The sequence below is a fragment of the Mesitornis unicolor genome, unplaced genomic scaffold, assembly GCF_000695765.1.
Source record: "Mesitornis unicolor isolate BGI_N332 unplaced genomic scaffold, ASM69576v1 Scaffold50268, whole genome shotgun sequence".
Lineage (NCBI taxonomy): Eukaryota > Metazoa > Chordata > Aves > Mesitornithiformes > Mesitornithidae > Mesitornis > Mesitornis unicolor.
Window position 1 is genome coordinate 1 of NW_010203456.1, and position 18575 is coordinate 18575.

Below are 18575 nucleotides of genomic sequence, written 5' to 3' on the forward strand. Positions count from 1 at the left end.
TATATATATATTTATATTTATATTCTAGTCAAATTCATATATACCTTAATATTTTTGAATACAGTCTACATTCTCAGAAACAGATGGAAAAATGTCTTGTTTAAAATTTTTAGAGTGCCATCATTGTAAATATTTTAATATTTTATTTTAGCCGGAAAGTGAAATTTCTACCACAGTAGAAGATTACAGTTCTGAGGTAAGAATGAGGTAACACTTTTCCTAACATTTCTTTCAACTTTTTCTTTTACACATTTAGTGCAATGCTGTGCATTACTTTTCAAAAAGAGAAGGAAAGAATGAGCAAACCTGATATTATTGACAATGCTGTCACGTCATCACTGGTATGGTTAATGTACCATTAAAGCAAGCATTATGTCAACTACATAATGGGATGGCTGCTATGTTCAATAATGCAGTAGATAAATGAACTGTTGCAACAGTGTCAGCATTATGCTTGCAGTAGTGCTTCATGTTGCCACTGGAGTTGTGGCTGTGCATAATTTCTACTAATTTTCTGTGTGAAACTATTTAAGAAGTTGGATACATTTTAACAAGTTCCTAAGCAGCCTTGCTCAGCGACTGGCTGGGTGTCAGTCAGCTGGTGGGAGGTGGTGAGGGATTCCCTTTGCATCACTTGTTTGGGAGTTTTGTTTTGTTTTCTTTCACTTATTAAGCTGTCTTTATCTCAGCCCATGGGTTTTTCTTGCTTTTACCCTTTGAGTTCTCTCCTCCATCCCACTGGTGGGGAAGTGAGTGTCTGGGGGGAGGCCTAGCTGCTGGCCAGAGTCAACCCACCACACATTGGTGTCTACTACTATTCTCTGTCATATCAGAGTAGTAGCATGTATGGAACTTTGGTCTTGCCAAATGAAAGAGTTTATTATTTTTGTTAAGATTAAACTACCTCATGCATAAATGTGGGTCAAGAACATACTTGCAAGAAATAGCCACAGAATATCTGAGCACAGTAAATAGTTTCTGATTTAAAAAATTAATTTTTCATGCCTCAAACAACCACTTATTGTAGTGGGAATTTGGGTTTTGTTTTGCAGATCTCTGTGCTAAACGCTTCTGCAAAACTCACCCCAGAATCTTAAGCTTGGCAACAAGAAAGAGGGGATGAAGTAATCAAATGAGTCCCCACTGCTGAAGTATTGGTGTAGAATGCTTTGTTCCTCTCTTGATTTAGCCTTTTGTAAGAGAAAGGTGACTATGCCTTGGAATAACTGTTTGTTCCATACCAGTATTAGAGCTGCTTATTCTGAAGCCTAAGGGAACATACACACGGACAATGTGTCCTTGACCTGTTGCACTGCATGGTGCAGAAGTAGAATCATTACCACAGTGGGCAGTCTAGACATGCCCTGGAAACTGGAAGAACTTTCCTTTCCCAGCTTAAATACTGTGTCTTCACTTGTTCCTTCTCCCAGTTGATTCTCTTGTCCTGCTCTGTGTCTGTTTTCTATCCTTTAGCTTTTTGTAAATTCTTTCCTTCTCTGAAATAGCTCTTGACAATCTTTTTACTTTCCCTTGCCTGTCCCTTTCTTCCTCTTGCTTGGTTTCTTAGCTCAGTCTTACAGGCTCTTCAACTTCATCCAAGCATTGTTTCTCCTTCCTTCTTCTTTTAATATTTTTTCTCCCTCTCACTTGCAAGTCTTTTCTCCTTTATTTCCTCTTTTTATGTTGGGATCCTCCTAAAGTTCAGCTCAACTTGTTCCAGATGAAAGCACTAGTTTTTCTTTCCAACCTCCTCTCATCAAATCCCAGTTACAGCTCCCTCCATAGATTTGGTGTCAGCCTTTTCAGTTGAATTCTTTGCCTGTCTCTTGTCCTGTCCTTGTTTCTAAGCATCCTCACTGTCTTCTCATGCATTCGGAGAGGACACTTGGGAGTACAAGGAAAACATTCCTTCACATTCACTGTTGGCTACTTTCAAATACAGAATACTGAACCATACGGATCTTTGGTCTGCTCAGTTGTGATCATTCTTACGGCATGGCTTTTGTGATATAAATTTAAAAAAAAAATCTGAGACCAGCACTTTTGGAATAGAAGATTCCAGTCCAGCTGCTGGGTAGTGGTGTAAATAAAAGATTAAAAGACTATTATTAAATTGAAATTAAAAATAAATTTTTATGGAGAGGTAGGTGCAAGGAGTTGAAGCAAACTCTACCTGAGGGAAAATAATCAGTTTAAAGATTTCATATTTTTCATAGATAAAACATGTTTTATTTTGTCCAAGAAATTAAAGTAGCAAACAACAAAAAGAATCTGAGTTTGCTTTATGTATGGCCACATGATAGGGCAGTATGTGCACACAGTCTGCCACTGAGAGTGTAGCAAATACACTTTTGAACAACTGTTGTGGCCTCACTGTACCTTTTTAGAATATGTGTCACCATGGTATGTGGTTGCTATTAAATGGAATATGCAGTATGTGAAGAATGAACCCTTGTAAACACTTGACAATGGCATTGATGTTTGTGTATTTTTACAAGTGAGAGGTATTGCGTATGTAATGAAGTACGACTAAAACTTTGATCGCGTCTGAGGTTGTAGGAAGCAGTGTTGGAGACTGATTGCAAAAGCTTGAGAAAACACATCTTTGCACAAGGAGACAGAATACAGAAAACATCTGGCATAATGTCTCATGATAATTCTGAATGTTTTAAATTTCAGTGTTTTGTTGTTAGTATCAGTTGAATTCAAAGCTCTCGTTTTAAAGTGAATTTTCACATCTAAACACTTAACTTTACCCTGTTTCTTCTTCAAAGATTTCTGTAGGTACCTACAAAGTATATTGGGGAACAATATTTGACATCCTAAAAACAACAGAATTGCAGCCAGACTGCCTTCTGAAAGTCCCTTTTAAAAATTGTAGATTTCTTCAAAATTCCAGATTTCCTCAAAAATGCAATGACAGCTGCATTTGTAGGCACTTCTTATTCTCATGCCTGCGTGAACACTTTTTACCTCCCCAGGAGTTATTTTCTAAGACATAAGTAGGCAATGCAAAACTTGTGAATACTAACATGGTACTGGGTAATACATATTTAGGAATGTATGTATTTTAGGAACTGAATTTTTAATATGTTTCATGTCAGCTGTAATGTTACTTTTATTATTAAAACCTCTACTTATATTCATGGCCACCCTGTAAATAAAGCAATCTGAAGCCTTTCCAGTTGAAGAAGATGAGAATAAGTTAAGTTTTGTCTCTAACAGCATAGGTATGAAGTTGTGTGAAATCTTGAGCTTACTTTTTTTTTCAGATACTTGACCTCATTTTCAGAATGCTAAGAAAACACACATTTGTAGAAGCATAGGCCTGTTGAGCCATCTTTTCACTCATTTTTTAGAACATTTGTATTCTTTTTAGTGGGGTCTTTTTGTCAGAAATTATGTTGAAACTGAGGCCATAATGCTTCAAAGTGAAATAAGTAATAAATCAATTGTTTCAATATAGTTAGTAAAGTGAGTTAGGTGTAATTCTTCTGTCCCTTCTCTTGAGGAACTGGATAAAATTCAGTGATAAGTATTTCCCTCTTTAGGAGCCTTAATCAGACACGTAATTAGAAGCTTGTGTAATTAGAAGTTGTGTAAGCAAAGTTGAAGGAACTGGTGAATGTTTATGTAAGATTTCTTGTCTTGAAGCAATTTTGTTGTAAATAAAGTCTCTGGTTCAGTTTTGTTCTGCCACCTGTCTGAATGCCCGCACTATCAAAGGTAGTAGCCGAACTGAAGAGTGGTCAAAGTCCCTCACGTGACCAGCTTGCCTTTTGTAACAAATCACTCAGTTTGAGCAAGAATGAGACTTGCCCGTATAATCTTAAATTCCAATGTTGATTAGCTATTTAACATTATGGTCTAAATCTAGAACTAATTAAGTTAGGCTTTTTCAAACATTTTGAGTTTTTTTTAACTGTGTAAGGTAAGGCTGCCCACAAATCTCTTCCATATGCCTCAATTTTATGATACAACTGAAAGACTGTGCCACCAGATTGTTTTCTTTTTCTCTTGACTTTTTTTCCCAATTTGCAAAGTGTACCTCTGAAAAAATGGTAGTTAATATCAAGTCAACAAAGTTGATCTTTGTTTGTCTTTTCTTTAATTTTGTTTTGAAATGATAAAGAAATTATATACCTCAACCTTAATGACTACATAAAAAAAAAATCTTCTGTTGTGTGGAGAAATATATTAAGGCATGATATTTTAAAAAGCAATCAATTGTTATCCTTCAAAAGTTATTAACCTTAGTTATATTATATGGTTGTAATTATTTTCATCACAAGCTGAAAATTGTTTTTGTTTGTAGAGTATAAAAAAACTACCAACTGATTCGTTTTCCAAACTTACATCAACTGGTAATTTTCATATAAATATAAAGTTTCATATAGTCAGTTGTGACATAACTAAAAGATTGAGGAGAGGCTAAGAACATTGACAAGCAGTGTTGGAGGTCTACTTATTAATTTGTCTGAAGGAATCAGATGTCCAAAATGTAAAAGAAAAGTGGGAAGGGGAGGGTGAGGCGGGGGAGGCGGGGCACGAAATGAAAATATGAAGTAAAATTTTTATCCATACTTTTGTATGTTTCTACTACCAAATCAAAGCACTTTTTAAAGTAGAAGTCCACTTGCTAGTCTGTAATTGGTGATATTATTTTCATGCATTGAGGTATTTTCTCCATTTTCCAGTGATTGAACAGTATGTATTGAGCTATATTATATTTGCTACTTATAAAGGGAAATCCCTATAGTATTGGCATTAGTGTTATAAGTAGCTACGCTTTATGTATTATTACTGCTATTTCTGAGGTACGGTTTCAGGTCTCCCAAGGTCTAAAAGAACATTGAAAACGGTACAGTGTTTTCATACATTTAATCCTGACCTCTAGTGACAATTGTCATGAATCGCTGCCTTAATTCAGTGGTGGAGGTTGGTTTTCCTTGTGTTTCTCTGGAAGATTCCTTTTATTTGTCTTAAGCATATGTATCTACTGATGCAATATAAATTTCCTCTTTGTTTTTTAGCCAGTAGAATACAAATTGTATTTTGCTTTTTATTAGTAAATACTATTTCTGTGAATTACTTTGAAAACACAAGGAAGGAAGAAAAATCAGACAGAACATCCTTCCATAACCTTCACTTTTTTCATATCTTTTGTTTGCCAAAACGATTGCTCCTAGGTACCTAATGTGTTGTAAAATTTAATTTTTTCTTGCTTTGTGGTTATTTGTTTATGCAGTTACATCCAGAGCTCTTGTTATTCCTTGCTTCCATTATCTTAAAATGCTGTGGGGTTTGATTGTTCAAGTGTTTAATTGTTTGCTGAAGTATGTTACTAAGCATAAGGCATTAATCCATAAGGACATTTCAGTGTTAAAGGTTAAATGCAAAGCTTTAAAAGAAGAAGTAATACGAGTCTACGTCAGTAGTATTGAGGGGCTTGCAGAAGATCTCTGGGTAAACCACTGGTGCCATGAGACAAAACACAGAAGTTCAATAGGCCATGTGTAGGCATCTGTTAACATTGAAGGTTGGTGTCTGGACTTCAGTCTTCCTATATTGCAGATGAGTGAAAAATACATTTTGAAGCTAATAACTCCGACCCAACAGCCTGTGTGCTCTGACACAGCAGAATTTGTATCCTTCCAGACATTGCCAGTCTGCTCGTGAGGCTCCCATCAGCACAGCACCCTTCTGCGGCACTCTGTCTGCTTTTTCCATAGATAACAGTGCAGTTTGTCGTCTTGTCAGTTTCAACTTCCACTTTACCAGAACTCACAATGCACTTGAAAGGGGAAGGTATCCGATGAGAAACAGGATGGACTGCCATGTTGTTGGGGTTCACTTCTGTGATGTCTGAGTTAGGATGCTGTTAAATGAGGTGGGATTTCTGAAGTTCCAGGCAGTTGTTTTGAATATGCATAGCAAAATCTCTTTTATAAATAAAAGGTCTTTTGTAGACATTTCAGCTGCTAAAGAGTCTGGAACATTTAATAAGATAAGTCTTTTAAGTCTTTCCTACTAGCTTTTGTAATGAAGCATCTAAGAATCTTTGATTGTTGCACACAGAAATGATTCAGAGGAAAAGAAGGGTGTCCTCTGTGCTGGATTACAAGAATCATACACTACTTCTTTACCAATTAAACCTAAATAAAATGGGAGATAAAAAAAGGAAAATAGTGTGTTTCATAATAGAGTTTCAGTTAAACTTCCAGTGTTATTAATCTGGGACATACGCCAAAATCTGAATAAAGACATTGTTACCAGGCACTATGTAGACATTTGTATGACTGAATGTAGCGTGAACATCTGGCAATACACAACAATGTGCAGTGCCTCTGTGAGTTGCCTGGACTGCTGTTTACTGCAATTTTCTTTATTCTTTCTAAAATAAGATAGTACTCACTCTGTGGTGTCTTCCTTTTAACTGAGGAAGTCAGGAATTGAAAGGGCACCATGTGAACTCTGCAAATTCATGTCCAAGGCAGGTATATTAATTCTATTAATTGATTTCTTCAGGCATGGTAGTCCTTTGTAAATAAGCCCTGATCTAGACTACGACAGATGCCTGAGCAGTATAGCTTCATTTTTTTGGATGTAAACATAGTAGTTTGGTCTGAAATGCTATGATGCCCTTCTATCTCTAGTACCATTATTTTTGTTTCAGGCTCTGATGCAGTAAACAGCTCTGAGGAGAAATACAGCTGTTCTTGCTTTCTCATTTTTTAAAACACTGGTCTGCTGTTTTAAAAGCCTGCCTGTCTGTTGTTGTTACTTACAAGAGCTCAGCATATTCTTTTCATTTGGATTTTTTTTTTTTAACCTGTAACTGCTACTTTGGCTTGTGCTTGCCTTTTGGAGATTTGTCATTATTGGTTTGCACAGTATGTAGAAATTCTGATAGAAGCTGAAGGAGCTTGCAGTGTTAGGTGAGTGAAAGTGGATTTTTTTCAAATATCTTATGTTAAATGTATAATTTCTGCTGTTTTAAGAATCTTAAGAAATTCCTTTAAATTGAGGATGAGAGTCTATGATAGTGCCTTTCATCCACTATTGAGAGATTGATGATTTTCAGAAATAGTAAATCTTGGTTTATATGAATATCTTTTGGAAAGCATAACTATGTTTAGTAATATATAGCAATATTACACATATAATTTTAAAACATTTAAAGTATAAAGCTTTGCATTGACCTTTAAATCTGAATTCCTTTCTTTTCTCTAGATGGTTAAATTCATAATACGTTTTTTGATTTTAGGCAGTAGTATCTAATTTTGCATTTTTGGGTGGTTTACCTGTTACCTATGCTTACTTTGGTGGAATTTACTATATATAAAACTGCTTTGTGTTTCAAATGAAATAAATTTTTGTAGCATAAATACTCCCATGGGACTGCAGGAATCATAAGATAAGATTCAAATTAATGGAAAATAAAAATCAAGCTGTATTTCAAATAATAATGCATTTAGAAATTGTCTTTATACAGGTAAATGGTTGCAGTTTTGTGACAAGAACAGCTATACCCGCAGACTTAATCAGGGTACAGTATTGCTAATTGACTGGTAATACTAATGGTGAATACTAAAAACCTCAAACAGTTTGTTTTGAACAAAAACTATGTTGCTGACTAATACTTTATTTTGCATGCTGTGCTCTGCATCTGCATTGCTTGTTATGTATTAATATAATGTATCATTAAACTCGAAATGCAATTTATTCTATTAAGGCTAAAATTATAAAGCAGAACTTACAAAAATGCTTTATCTCGGTGCTTTTGAGGTGTGAATAATACTAACAAAGGAGGTTACCATGGCAATAAGATCTTTGATGCTGTATTGTATGTTAATGTACAAAGGTGGTGTTTGATACAGAATTTGATATTTGAGTTTACTTACTGTGTGATAAAGCATAAAAAATTCGCATGTTAAGGAACTTGGATTGATTTAGGAAGAAGAATTTGGAGTTGGAGAGATTGGTTCTGAGCATGGAGCGCAGCACTCTGACACGCAGCTAGAGATGATGGAGAATGAATTGGCTGGGAAACAACAAGAGATTGAAGAGCTAAACAGAGAGCTAGAAGAAATGAGGGCAGCCTATGGTACAGAAGGATTGCAACAGGTATAATTACCTTACGTTGCTTTCTACTTGCTACTCGGTTACATGGAAAAATGCAGAGCATCACCTGAAAGAGTTCACACTTAATGGCAGCTGTTCAGAATGCAGGCAGTGTGTGATATGGAACTGCACATAATTTCTTTCAGTCACATACCATATGCTCTGTTTCTTTGAATGGCATTTCCATTGTGTGTCCTTTTTCTCTGTATTTTGTGACTTCAATTCCAGTAGTGACTTTCTTCAAATCAGGAATGGAAACATGATTTTCTTCAAGAAAAGCCCTAATTCTCTAGTCATGCAAAGACTGCATTTTCTTAATACCTTCATCTTCCTCCAAGAACAAAAAAATTCAGGTTTTACTTCCTAAGGAATTATATAACTGAGTTGATCCTTGAACCAAAAATGTATTTGTATGTCAGACGTCACAGTCTGAAATATAAGGCAATTGTGTCAGAATGTTTTAATCTAATAACTTGCAGTTGCAAGGAAGTATTTCTTATTTCAGAAACACCATTGGAATTTAAGGTTAGGTTTTAAAGTAATGAATAATAAATATTTATTCTTCCAGGTTAAGCAAATGATGCAATGAATTGAAGTCAGTGCTTTGTCATGCTTCATGTCTTACTTATCTCTTTTAATTTGGATTCAGGTCACATAATTGTGATTTTGTTTTTTTGCAAAGTACTACAGAATACCAAAATTGTTCTAATATTCAGACATTTTCACCTTCATTATTATTGTATAATTATAATTTTTTCTGCTTTAATTTGTATTTTATCTGTGAAAATGGATGTCATGTTTTCCACCATACTAGAGTGATCTTCAGCTAGTTGCCCTGGAGGAGGTGGTTTATCATTCCTTTGTTGGTGAATCTCTGGTGTTGCATTTTAAGTCAAACTTACCTTCTAATTACTGTATCTTGTATCTGTTGTGCTAAATATAATAGTCATAATTATAGCAAAATAAAGAACATAAGCATAATTTGTTTCTCACAATTGTGACTACTGTTAGTTTTCCCTGAAAAAGATGAAAGTGAAAATGTTTGCATTTTTTAAATGGCACTACTATTGCAATAATGGATTACTATTGGATTACTATTACTATGCAATAGATTATTACTTTTAAAATAAATTAAAAATACATTAAAACAAAAGCTGTGGTACAATAATATTTTAATAGTTGCGGCATATTTTTGTATGGTAGTGATATAGTGCATAATAACTCAGTTAAGAAATGTGTATATTATTTATTTTTCAAAAGAAACAAAAGAATTGTAACAGGGGAGCACAGAAGATATGTTATGTGCTTTAGATCTGCCTGTTTGTTAAAGAAAAAGATTGAATTTAAAAGAAAGTAAATTCTTATATAACAGAACAGGTCAATTTAGTTATTCAATTTAATTGAACAGATGCAGAAGGAAAGGTATGACACACTTGAGTGTCTAATGTTTTCCCAATTTTCTCTATTATAACAAACATTAGCATTTCCACTAGATCCGTGCTTTTAAAGTAAGAGTTCGCTGCAGTGTTCTGAAAAGAACCCCGAAAGAATTTCCTCAGGTTTTTTGCATAGTTTGGCATCTGGTTTTAGAGACTTCTGGGTTTTTATGTCCCACTGAATAACATCCCTATCCTCGAAATCAGTAAGCTTTATGTGGAACTGTTACAAGTTTACTTTAAGACTCAGCATACAACCTAGAGGAGCTTCTTTTTCAGAGCGTTGTGAACAAAACAGTTACAGAAGGTTACTGATGGTTTACGAAATTTGCAATATCTGTAGAGGTGAACCTTGAATGAGTTCAAATTGACAAAGTGACTTCGAAGTGAGTAGCATATCTATTTGTATAATTGCACATTAAAATAGTCCTAGTTAATACTGTAGAATTTATGGCTGCCTGAGTGTAATCCTAGAAAAAATAAAACACTTGCAAAGGACTTCTTTCTGTACTTTTATCATTTCTTCATCATTACAAATTGCAAAAGATTCATCTAGTAAATCCACTGTATCACTTTTGCAGCTTGAGCTCATTTTCTCACAATGTTCACAATGTAGGATACTGCATAGTAGCTATGTACGATAAATGCAATTTATTGCACTTTCAGGGAGAGATGATATAACTTGCATTTCTTGTGAGAAAAGTGTGTGGACATGAGTAGCTGTACAAAATTGCTGAAACACAATGAATAGATACTCTGGCTTCCTTTATGATGGTTTGTTTATGTCGCCACGCTTTTTAGTTTAAAAGCATTTTATATATTTAACTAATTAACTTTCTTGAAGGTTCAGATATTGTTCTTTGATAAATAGATTTTTATAGAGAGGTCATATTGTTAAATGAGGGGTAAAATATCTCTTTCTGAAGTATTTGCAGATAGGCTTTGTGAGTACATAAATGCTCTGGTAGGTCTGTGTGACATCTTTTAAATGGAGAGGTTGGGGATTCCTACTTAACAAGTAGGAAATAAGTTATTTGTTATATGTATACATTAAGTTATTTAACAAGAGTAAGTTAATTTTGGTGGAGGGTTTTTTGTGGCTTTGATGTGCACTAAAAGCTTAATTTTTTGTAGCTGCAAGAATTTGAAGCTGCTATCAAAAAAAGAGATGACATTATCACTCAGCTCACTACTAACCTACAGCAGGCACGGAAAGAAAAGGATGAAACTATGAGGGAGTTCTTAGAGCTTACTGAACAAAGTCAAAAACTGCAAATTCAGTTTCAGCACGTAAGTTACGATGCTACCAGTACTTACTTGGGTTTGAAAATTGGTGTCAATTGGTGTTGGAGGGTCCATAAATGGCTACTTCATGCAGAAACACAGAATTTTTTTTGTACATTTTTTGTGCATTTTTGAAGAATTTGTCTCTTGTTATAGAATAGCAGTCACTTTATCGGTCCTACAGTTATCATTATTGCACCTGGTTTATTGTACTAATTCACTGTAAAACAATAAAGATTAGTCTGTTTCCTTCCCTTTTATGTGGTTATAGCTTCTGATAAATACTAGACAATGGCATTTATCTTAGGGAAAAACACTCGTGTAATTAGTTATCAGAGTTTTGGGCTGAAATCCAACTTGTTCCCTTTGAAATCAAAACAATCAGCCATCAACTTTAGTGAGCCACCATTTCATGCCCCAGTCCTTCCTATATTTTTGGGTAAAACCTGCCTCTTGTGGTGTTATTAGAAGATAATTTAAATAACAAAGTTATGTTTCAGAAAAGCATGTGTTCCAAAAAGCACTGATGATTGAGGATCCATGGACACACTGATAATCTGTGTGACTACAGTTTACAATCTTGCAGTTGAGTATTGTAGTTGAGTATTGTAAATTCTGCCATTTAAGTACTCTATATAGCTTTTTTGAGCTTAAGATTCTATTCTAAAGCCAGAGTTTTTATTATTAAAAATCTGATTTTGGGGACAGTGACTGCAACTAGTTCATTTTACTACTTAGAAATGTTTCTTAGACACTGCTGTCTTGTGCTATCTCGCCACAAACCAATTAAATATTAATTTTTTAATAGGTTGATCATCCTGAAAGATTAGGGATATTTCAGTTCCTCCTAAAAGAACTTATAAAATATTGTAATAGGCTTTGGGCTTGTGATGTGGAAGAATGAAGATCATTCTTTCTGTAATGCAAGCTGTTTCTGAAAAACTTGATCTATTTTAGCTTTTATTTTTTTAACATTCAAGTTGCAGGCAAGTGAAGCCCTAAGGAACACCAGCCATAGTTGCACAGCTGCTGATTTATTGCAAGCCAAGCAACAGATACTTACACATCAGCAACAGCTAGAAGAACAAGAATGTCTGCTGAAGAATTATCAAAAAAAGAATGAAGAATTGGAAGTGCGGATTACACACCTTCAGGACAAAATCACAACATATGATATGGTGTGTTCCTTACTAGAAAGATCCTTTTTCCTAATCTGTCTTTTATTTTCAGGATTTTGTAGTTCCTTTGAAATGTAAGGGACAAAGCACAGATTATGAGTGTGCTGCATATAATTCATACGAAGATTTCAAGTTTTTAATACTGCTTCTGTTAACTAACACGTAATACGTATATAATTTAAAACTGAAATTTTTATGTTAGTATTATGTACCATGCTTTTAAAAGTTGCAGAAATATTTTTTTAATTATCCTTCATGGAAAACATAAGTACCTAAAATAGTTAAATGTCATTAAAAGTGACAAGAGACAATTTTTTCAGTAGATTGCACCAGATTTTTGTTATTATAAAAATAAGGAGGGAGGGAGGACAGGGATTATCACTATTCCAAAGGTACAGAAAACGTCCAAATGAGATCAGCAAATAATTTACATCTTATTTTTATAAATTATCACTAGTGCTCTGAAGAAAGGTGTTGTATTTACATAGCTAAGTTCTTATGTGTTCAGATAATTAAAAATAAGAACATGGTTTTGCTCATTTTTTAAAGGAAAAACACAAAAATGAGGGAGAAGATTTGAGTAAGCTACAAGAAAAGGAAGCATTAATTGAAAAGCTGGAAGCAAAACTTGAAGAAGAAGAAAAAAAATCATTTCAGCTTAAGGAAGAATTATCAGATGTCAGTAAATCACTTGAAGAATTGAAAGAACAGATTTCACTAAAGGACCAGGAGATAAGTAATATGAGAGTTGAACTTACCACCTACAAACAGAAAGAAAGACAATGTTCTGATGAAATAAAACAGCTAATGGGAACTGTGGAAGAATTGCAGAAACGATGTTATAAAGACAGCCAGTCTGAAGCTGACATTGTGCAAAGAATGGAATTAGAAACACAAAGGCGACTGGCACAGCTTCAGGCTGAATTAGATGAAGTGCATGGCCAGCAGATTGTACAAATGAAGCAAGAATTAATTAAGCAACATGCAATGGAAATAGAACAGCGCCTTTTGCAACAAAAAGTAGAATTGGAAAAAAATTCAATTCTGTATTTGAATGAGAATGTTAATAAAGATCAAATGCATTTAATGAATATTAAAATTAATGAATTGAATGTGAAATTGCAAGATGCTGATAATGAAAGGGAAAAAATAAAGCAAGAATTGTCACAACAGATGGAAGTCATCTCAGCAGAGAAGTCACTTCAACAAACTAAAATTGAAGATCTTTTCCAAGAACTGAATTTTTCAAGAGAGCAGGTTCAAAGAGCCAAACAAACTATAGTGGATATGGAATGTAGATTAAATGAAGCTGAAAAACACCAGTTTGTGATTGAAGATTTAAAAACACAGCTGGCTTCTGCCTCTGAATTTAGGAAGGAATTGGAATTAAAACATGAGGCAGAAGTTACAAATTACAAAATAAAACTTGAAATGCTAGAAAGGGAGAAGGATGCAGTTCTGGACAGGATGGCAGAATCTCAAGAAGCAGAATTGGAGAGACTGAGAACAAAGCTTCTGTTTAGTCATGAAGAGGAACTTTCCAGACTTAAAGATGATTTACAAAAAGAGCACATGGTGAATATGGAAAACCTTAAAGATAACTTGAATATGCACCATAAACAACTGTTAGATAAGGTACAAAATGAAATGAGTCAAAAGATAGAAGCCATGCAATGTGAAAAGGACAGCTTAATCACAAAACAAAATCAGTTGATATCAGAGATTTCAAACCTGAAAGATTTACAACAGTCTATTGTAAATTCTAAATCTGAAGAAATGTCACTTCAAATCCATGAGCTGCAGAAGGAGATTGAAGTGCTCAGGCAAGAGGAAAAAGAAAAAGGTACCCTTGAACAAGAAATTCAGGAGCTTCAACTTAAAACAGAGTTGATGCAGGAACAAATGAGGGAGAGAGAAGATAGCCTTCAAAACAAGTGTTCACAACTTGAAACACAAAATAACCTTCTTAAGGGGGAAAACAAAATTCTGGAGGAGAAATTAAAAAGTATGTTGTTAAGCTCTGATGAAAATGTCATTTTTAGCAATAGTGTTAGCTCTAAGTCAGAAATTTTGGAATTGCAAAAAAGAATAGAAAAGCTGATTACTGAAAATGAGCAACTTAAAAACCAAAATGGTCAACTCCAAGAGGATGCTGAAAGGCAGAAGAGTGCCTTTTCCTTTACTGAGAAAAAACTTGAAGCTAATTATGAAGAGCTGCAGAAGGAACGTGCAACTCTTCTGAAGGCAAAAACTGAGTTAGAAGAGAACAAAAATAGGCAGGAAGCTGAATATAAAAGCAAACTCAAAGCTTTGAATGAAAAACTTCAGCACTTACAAAGCAGTAGACCAGTTTTATTTAAAACTAAAAATTATGGTTTTGAAGGCAGTGAAGAAATCAAGCCATCCAGGGCAGACATGTTTGAGGCTGGAGAAGTTGTTGAGAAAGATACGACAGAACTTGCGGAAAAGCTTGAGGTTACCCAGCGTGAGAAACTGGAATTATCCCTGAGACTTTCTGATCTCTCTGAACAGTTGAAGTCAAAGCATAGTGAAATTTGTCATTTAAATGAAAAAGTTAAATGCTTAAAAGATGAGAAAGAACAAGTTCTAGCAAAATGTAAAGAGCTAGAAGTCATAATTAACCATGCTCAGAAAGGAAACAGTAGTAGTAATAACCCCAAGACAAAATACTCTAAAGGAAAATCTCTAAAGACTGCCGCTCCAGCATCTGAAAGTAGAAATAAAACCCACAGTCCAAGGAGTAAAGCTGATGAAGGAACTAATGTAAGAGGAAATCTGGGTTTGAGTAAAGATATCGGTCATGAGACAACAAAACAAAAGGAAGCTCAGCAAATGTTGAAACCAGAACAGCAGTCCTTTGTAGAACATTTGCATGGGATGACAGACAGGCAGACAGATGAAACATCATTAACAGCCATTACACTGGGTGAAAATCATCTGCAGCAGCAAGTGGATGCCCTGAAATCAGAACAGGTACGTTACATAAAGCAGTATAGAAAATAATTTACCTATGAAAATCTGTAGGAGCTTGCACTTGGAAATTTGCGTCATATTTTTCCTATTGGCTGCCTTGAAGTACAGGTGCATGGTCATGTGTGCAGAATTGTGGCCAATGGCTGAAAGTGGACCTGAAGATTCAGGATCCACCAGGAAATTGTATTTATCCACCAGGATGATAACCATAGTCAGTATTCGTGAGGATGCTGTTTTTCAGTGAAAGAAATACTCTTCCCTTAACCAATCTCTGTATTCTACTGGATAATTTTTTCTTGTATTTTTGGTGTTGTAAATGAGGTGCGGGTAGTATGGAAAGGATTATTATTTGCCAATAAAAATCACCAAGTATTCAATTACCAGTATTTAATTAGGTGCTGGAATTGTAAGTCTGGCTTTATATACAATGATGAAGTTGAATAGTATGCTGCAGGAAGTATGTATATGAGGTTTTTGTAGAAATAGATGCTAACCAGTTTTCCACCAATTTTTTTAGATCGGTTTGTTGTTTTCATGTTCTGAAAATCCACCTAACAATGAACTAATACCACCACTGCCTCATTTTGTGTTGTGTTATAGTTCATTCATTTCCTAAGAAATAAAATGACAAGCACATTGGAAACAATTGTGAGATTATAAATAGAGCTAGAGCTATATAATCTAATTTTTTATTTTATTTATTTTAAATGAGGATGCAATATGGCTAAAAGATCATTGTGGTCTAGAGGTGTCTAAAATCCTTTTCAAACTTGGACTCTAAATTGCTCAGTATTGGGATATCCTAAACAAGGTTTTTCTTTAGCAATAGCTTTCCCAAAAGTGCAGACTGAAACTACAAGCCTTGGAAATCAATTATTTTTAACGTCTGTCTTTTTTCTGTACTTGGAGTGAACTTTCTAAATTTAATGTGTTGGTAGTGATATTACTCTCAATTCATCGGAGTAAAATTAATTGAGTTTTTATTGCTCTGAAGTAGGAATTTAAGCATATTGAGTTTTGTTGATTTTTAGTTTGATTTTTATTTTAAGTTGAAGAAGTGTCATGGTATTTTATTACAATTCAATTTTTCAGATTAGCCTAAATTAACGTAACGTATGCCAGATTAACCTAATATGCAACGTTCCATTCAACACAATATTAATTTGAGAAATTTGCAAAGGCAGGAGTTTTTTGTTTTCTTGTTTCTCACTGTTTGTAAAATGTGTATTTTTATTCAGACTGATTTGCAGCTACAGATGGAAGCACAGCGCATTTGCCTGTCCTTGGTTTATTCAACTCATGTAGATCAGGTTCGTGAGTACCTGAAAGCAGAAAAAGAGAGTGCACTTTGCAGTCTTAAAGAGGAGCTTGTACGCAGTCATCTACAAGAGATGAACGATCTTAAAAAAATGCATCAGCTGGAGCTCCAGACCTTGAAAATTCAACAAGCAGGTAACTTGACCAAAACTATGGGAATCAAGCTCTTAATATGAAAAACGGTGTCTTTAAAAGAAAACAAGCAGAAGAGTTTGTGTATGTAGCTGTCCAATACATTGTTTTTACAGAACATTTTTAAATTGTTTCTTTTTTCAAGTTGTTTACCCATTACAAGTCATCTATTACTCAGGAATAGGAAATACTACAATTCATGTTTTGCTGTTTGTATTAGGTAAGTTAATTGTAAAGAAATATATAATAGATTCACCTATAAGGTTGTACTCCTCTCTAAAATAATAAGCAAAACCATAAACAAAATATTTTTGAGCTTGTTTCATTCTCTGTTCTTTGGATTCCTGCATTGACTCCCTGCCCATTAAGTAAGCTAATTTACTACTACTTTTTGCCTTAGTGAGCTTTTATGTTATCATGATGGTTTTCCATCCCTACTTTTTCTGTCACTCCATGATTTGCACTTGTGTAATTTTTTGGCGTAAGTTATTTGCCCTCTAGTATGTTTCTGTAAAATCTGATATTTCTAGAGGTCACTAACACACAAATCCATTTCTTACTGCTTACTCCTCTTAAACGTGCAGTTCTACCATAATAACTGAATCTCTCTGTGTGATGAAACAAGAGGGGAAGAAAAAACTATGCTTTTTTAGGCACTGAAGAGACAACCTCACTGAGGCATGAGATTACACCTTTGAAAAGTTGTTATGCATCTGGTGTTTTAAAATAATATGAATAATTTTTATTCATAGATGATGAAGTCAAATCTACACAAAGACTTATAGAAAAGCTGAATGAAGCTGTAACTGAGGAATGCTCTAGGCTTGCTCAGGTAAGACTTAACAAAAAGCCTTTGTTAAAATGTAAATTTTGAAAACTAAAAATTATGAGTAAATTGAGTTTTCCTAAACTGTTTTATCTCTTTGTCCAGACAATTATTATGTTTTGTACTCAGTCTTAATCTTCTATCCAATGTTTATCTGATATCTAATAGTTTGGAAGTATTTTCTTCCTTTCTGTATGTCTGTGGGTATACATTTTTGATTTAACAACAGTCTGATGTCACACACATATTGACACACAGGATGTTGCTCTCTCATATCTGCAATAAGACAGTAATTTCTTAGCTGCAGCATGTCTTTCAAAGACTTAAGAGTGTCTAAGAACCTAACAAAATTGTTGTCTATATTGTTTTAAGTAACTAAATATTATAGTCAAAAATTGAAGCTTATTTTTAGTCTGTATTCTAGTATCAGCCATCTATTTTGCCATGTGTTTTTGTGTGAAGTACAAGTAATCAATGACCCTTACAGGTACTTTCTGACCATCAATCAAGTTGCTTATTAAACTTATTGCTGGATAAATTAAGCTACTTCCATTATTATAAGCCATTGTTTTCCAATCTTAAATACTTCAAATGGTTGGTTTTGGAGTTTGGGTTTTTTATTCCTTCTTTGCTGGATTTTTTTCAATACATTTTTGGGCAAGCGGACAGCAGAAAGTTTTTACTTGAGAGCCAACATAGGAGAGGTTAAGCAGGACTCTGTGATAACTCACAGAAAGTAGCAGCTGAATGAGTCTTTGGCATTAGTTGTTTCAGAGCTGGAAAGAATGCTGTCGATCTGTATAATTCCATGTTCAGCTTTTGGAGAAATTATCATTTTACTTTTTAAAGTTGGATTTGGTGTCTTTTGAGTACACAGTCTTTAAATAAAGAATCCCACTGTGTGCTCTGACCAGGCCGTTTCTTTTCAAGTCTCATTTATCTTCAGAAATCATATGGATAAATTTTTTGTTTGCCTACTCATTGTAAATATGGCAGCTATTCTGCTGGCCACATAGCACCAACAAATGTAAGGCATTCTGTTCATGATTTGCTTGAGTTTCCTTATTCTATCCCCTTTTATCCTATTTGTTCAATACTTAAGAACAAGATGAATTGTAATCTCTAAAAGGATACAAATTTCTGCCATAGGGAATCCTGCTTTCAAATTAAATTGGAGTTTACAAGGATGAGACATTTACAGTGTAGATTTGCTTTCAGTGTTAATAAAGGAGGCCTTTCTCTGCAAAATTTTAATACTTGGCAGTTCCAAATTAAATAACAATT

General features: G+C 34.4%; 1 protein-coding gene across 1 annotated transcript; it reads left to right on the forward strand.

The window, feature by feature from the left end:
- Positions 1-151: 151 nt before the first annotated feature.
- LOC104545536 (A-kinase anchor protein 9-like) lies at positions 152-17297 on the forward strand (the record flags this gene model as incomplete). The annotated part of the gene is made up of 10 exons (XM_010190708.1): positions 152-196; positions 7496-7549; positions 7957-8127; positions 10695-10850; positions 11825-12022; positions 12572-14027; positions 14169-14507; positions 14613-15016; positions 16255-16468; positions 17218-17297. Coding segments are annotated over 10 exons (3117 nt in total), but the record flags the coding sequence as incomplete, so codon positions are not given.
- Positions 17298-18575: the final 1278 nt, after the last annotated feature.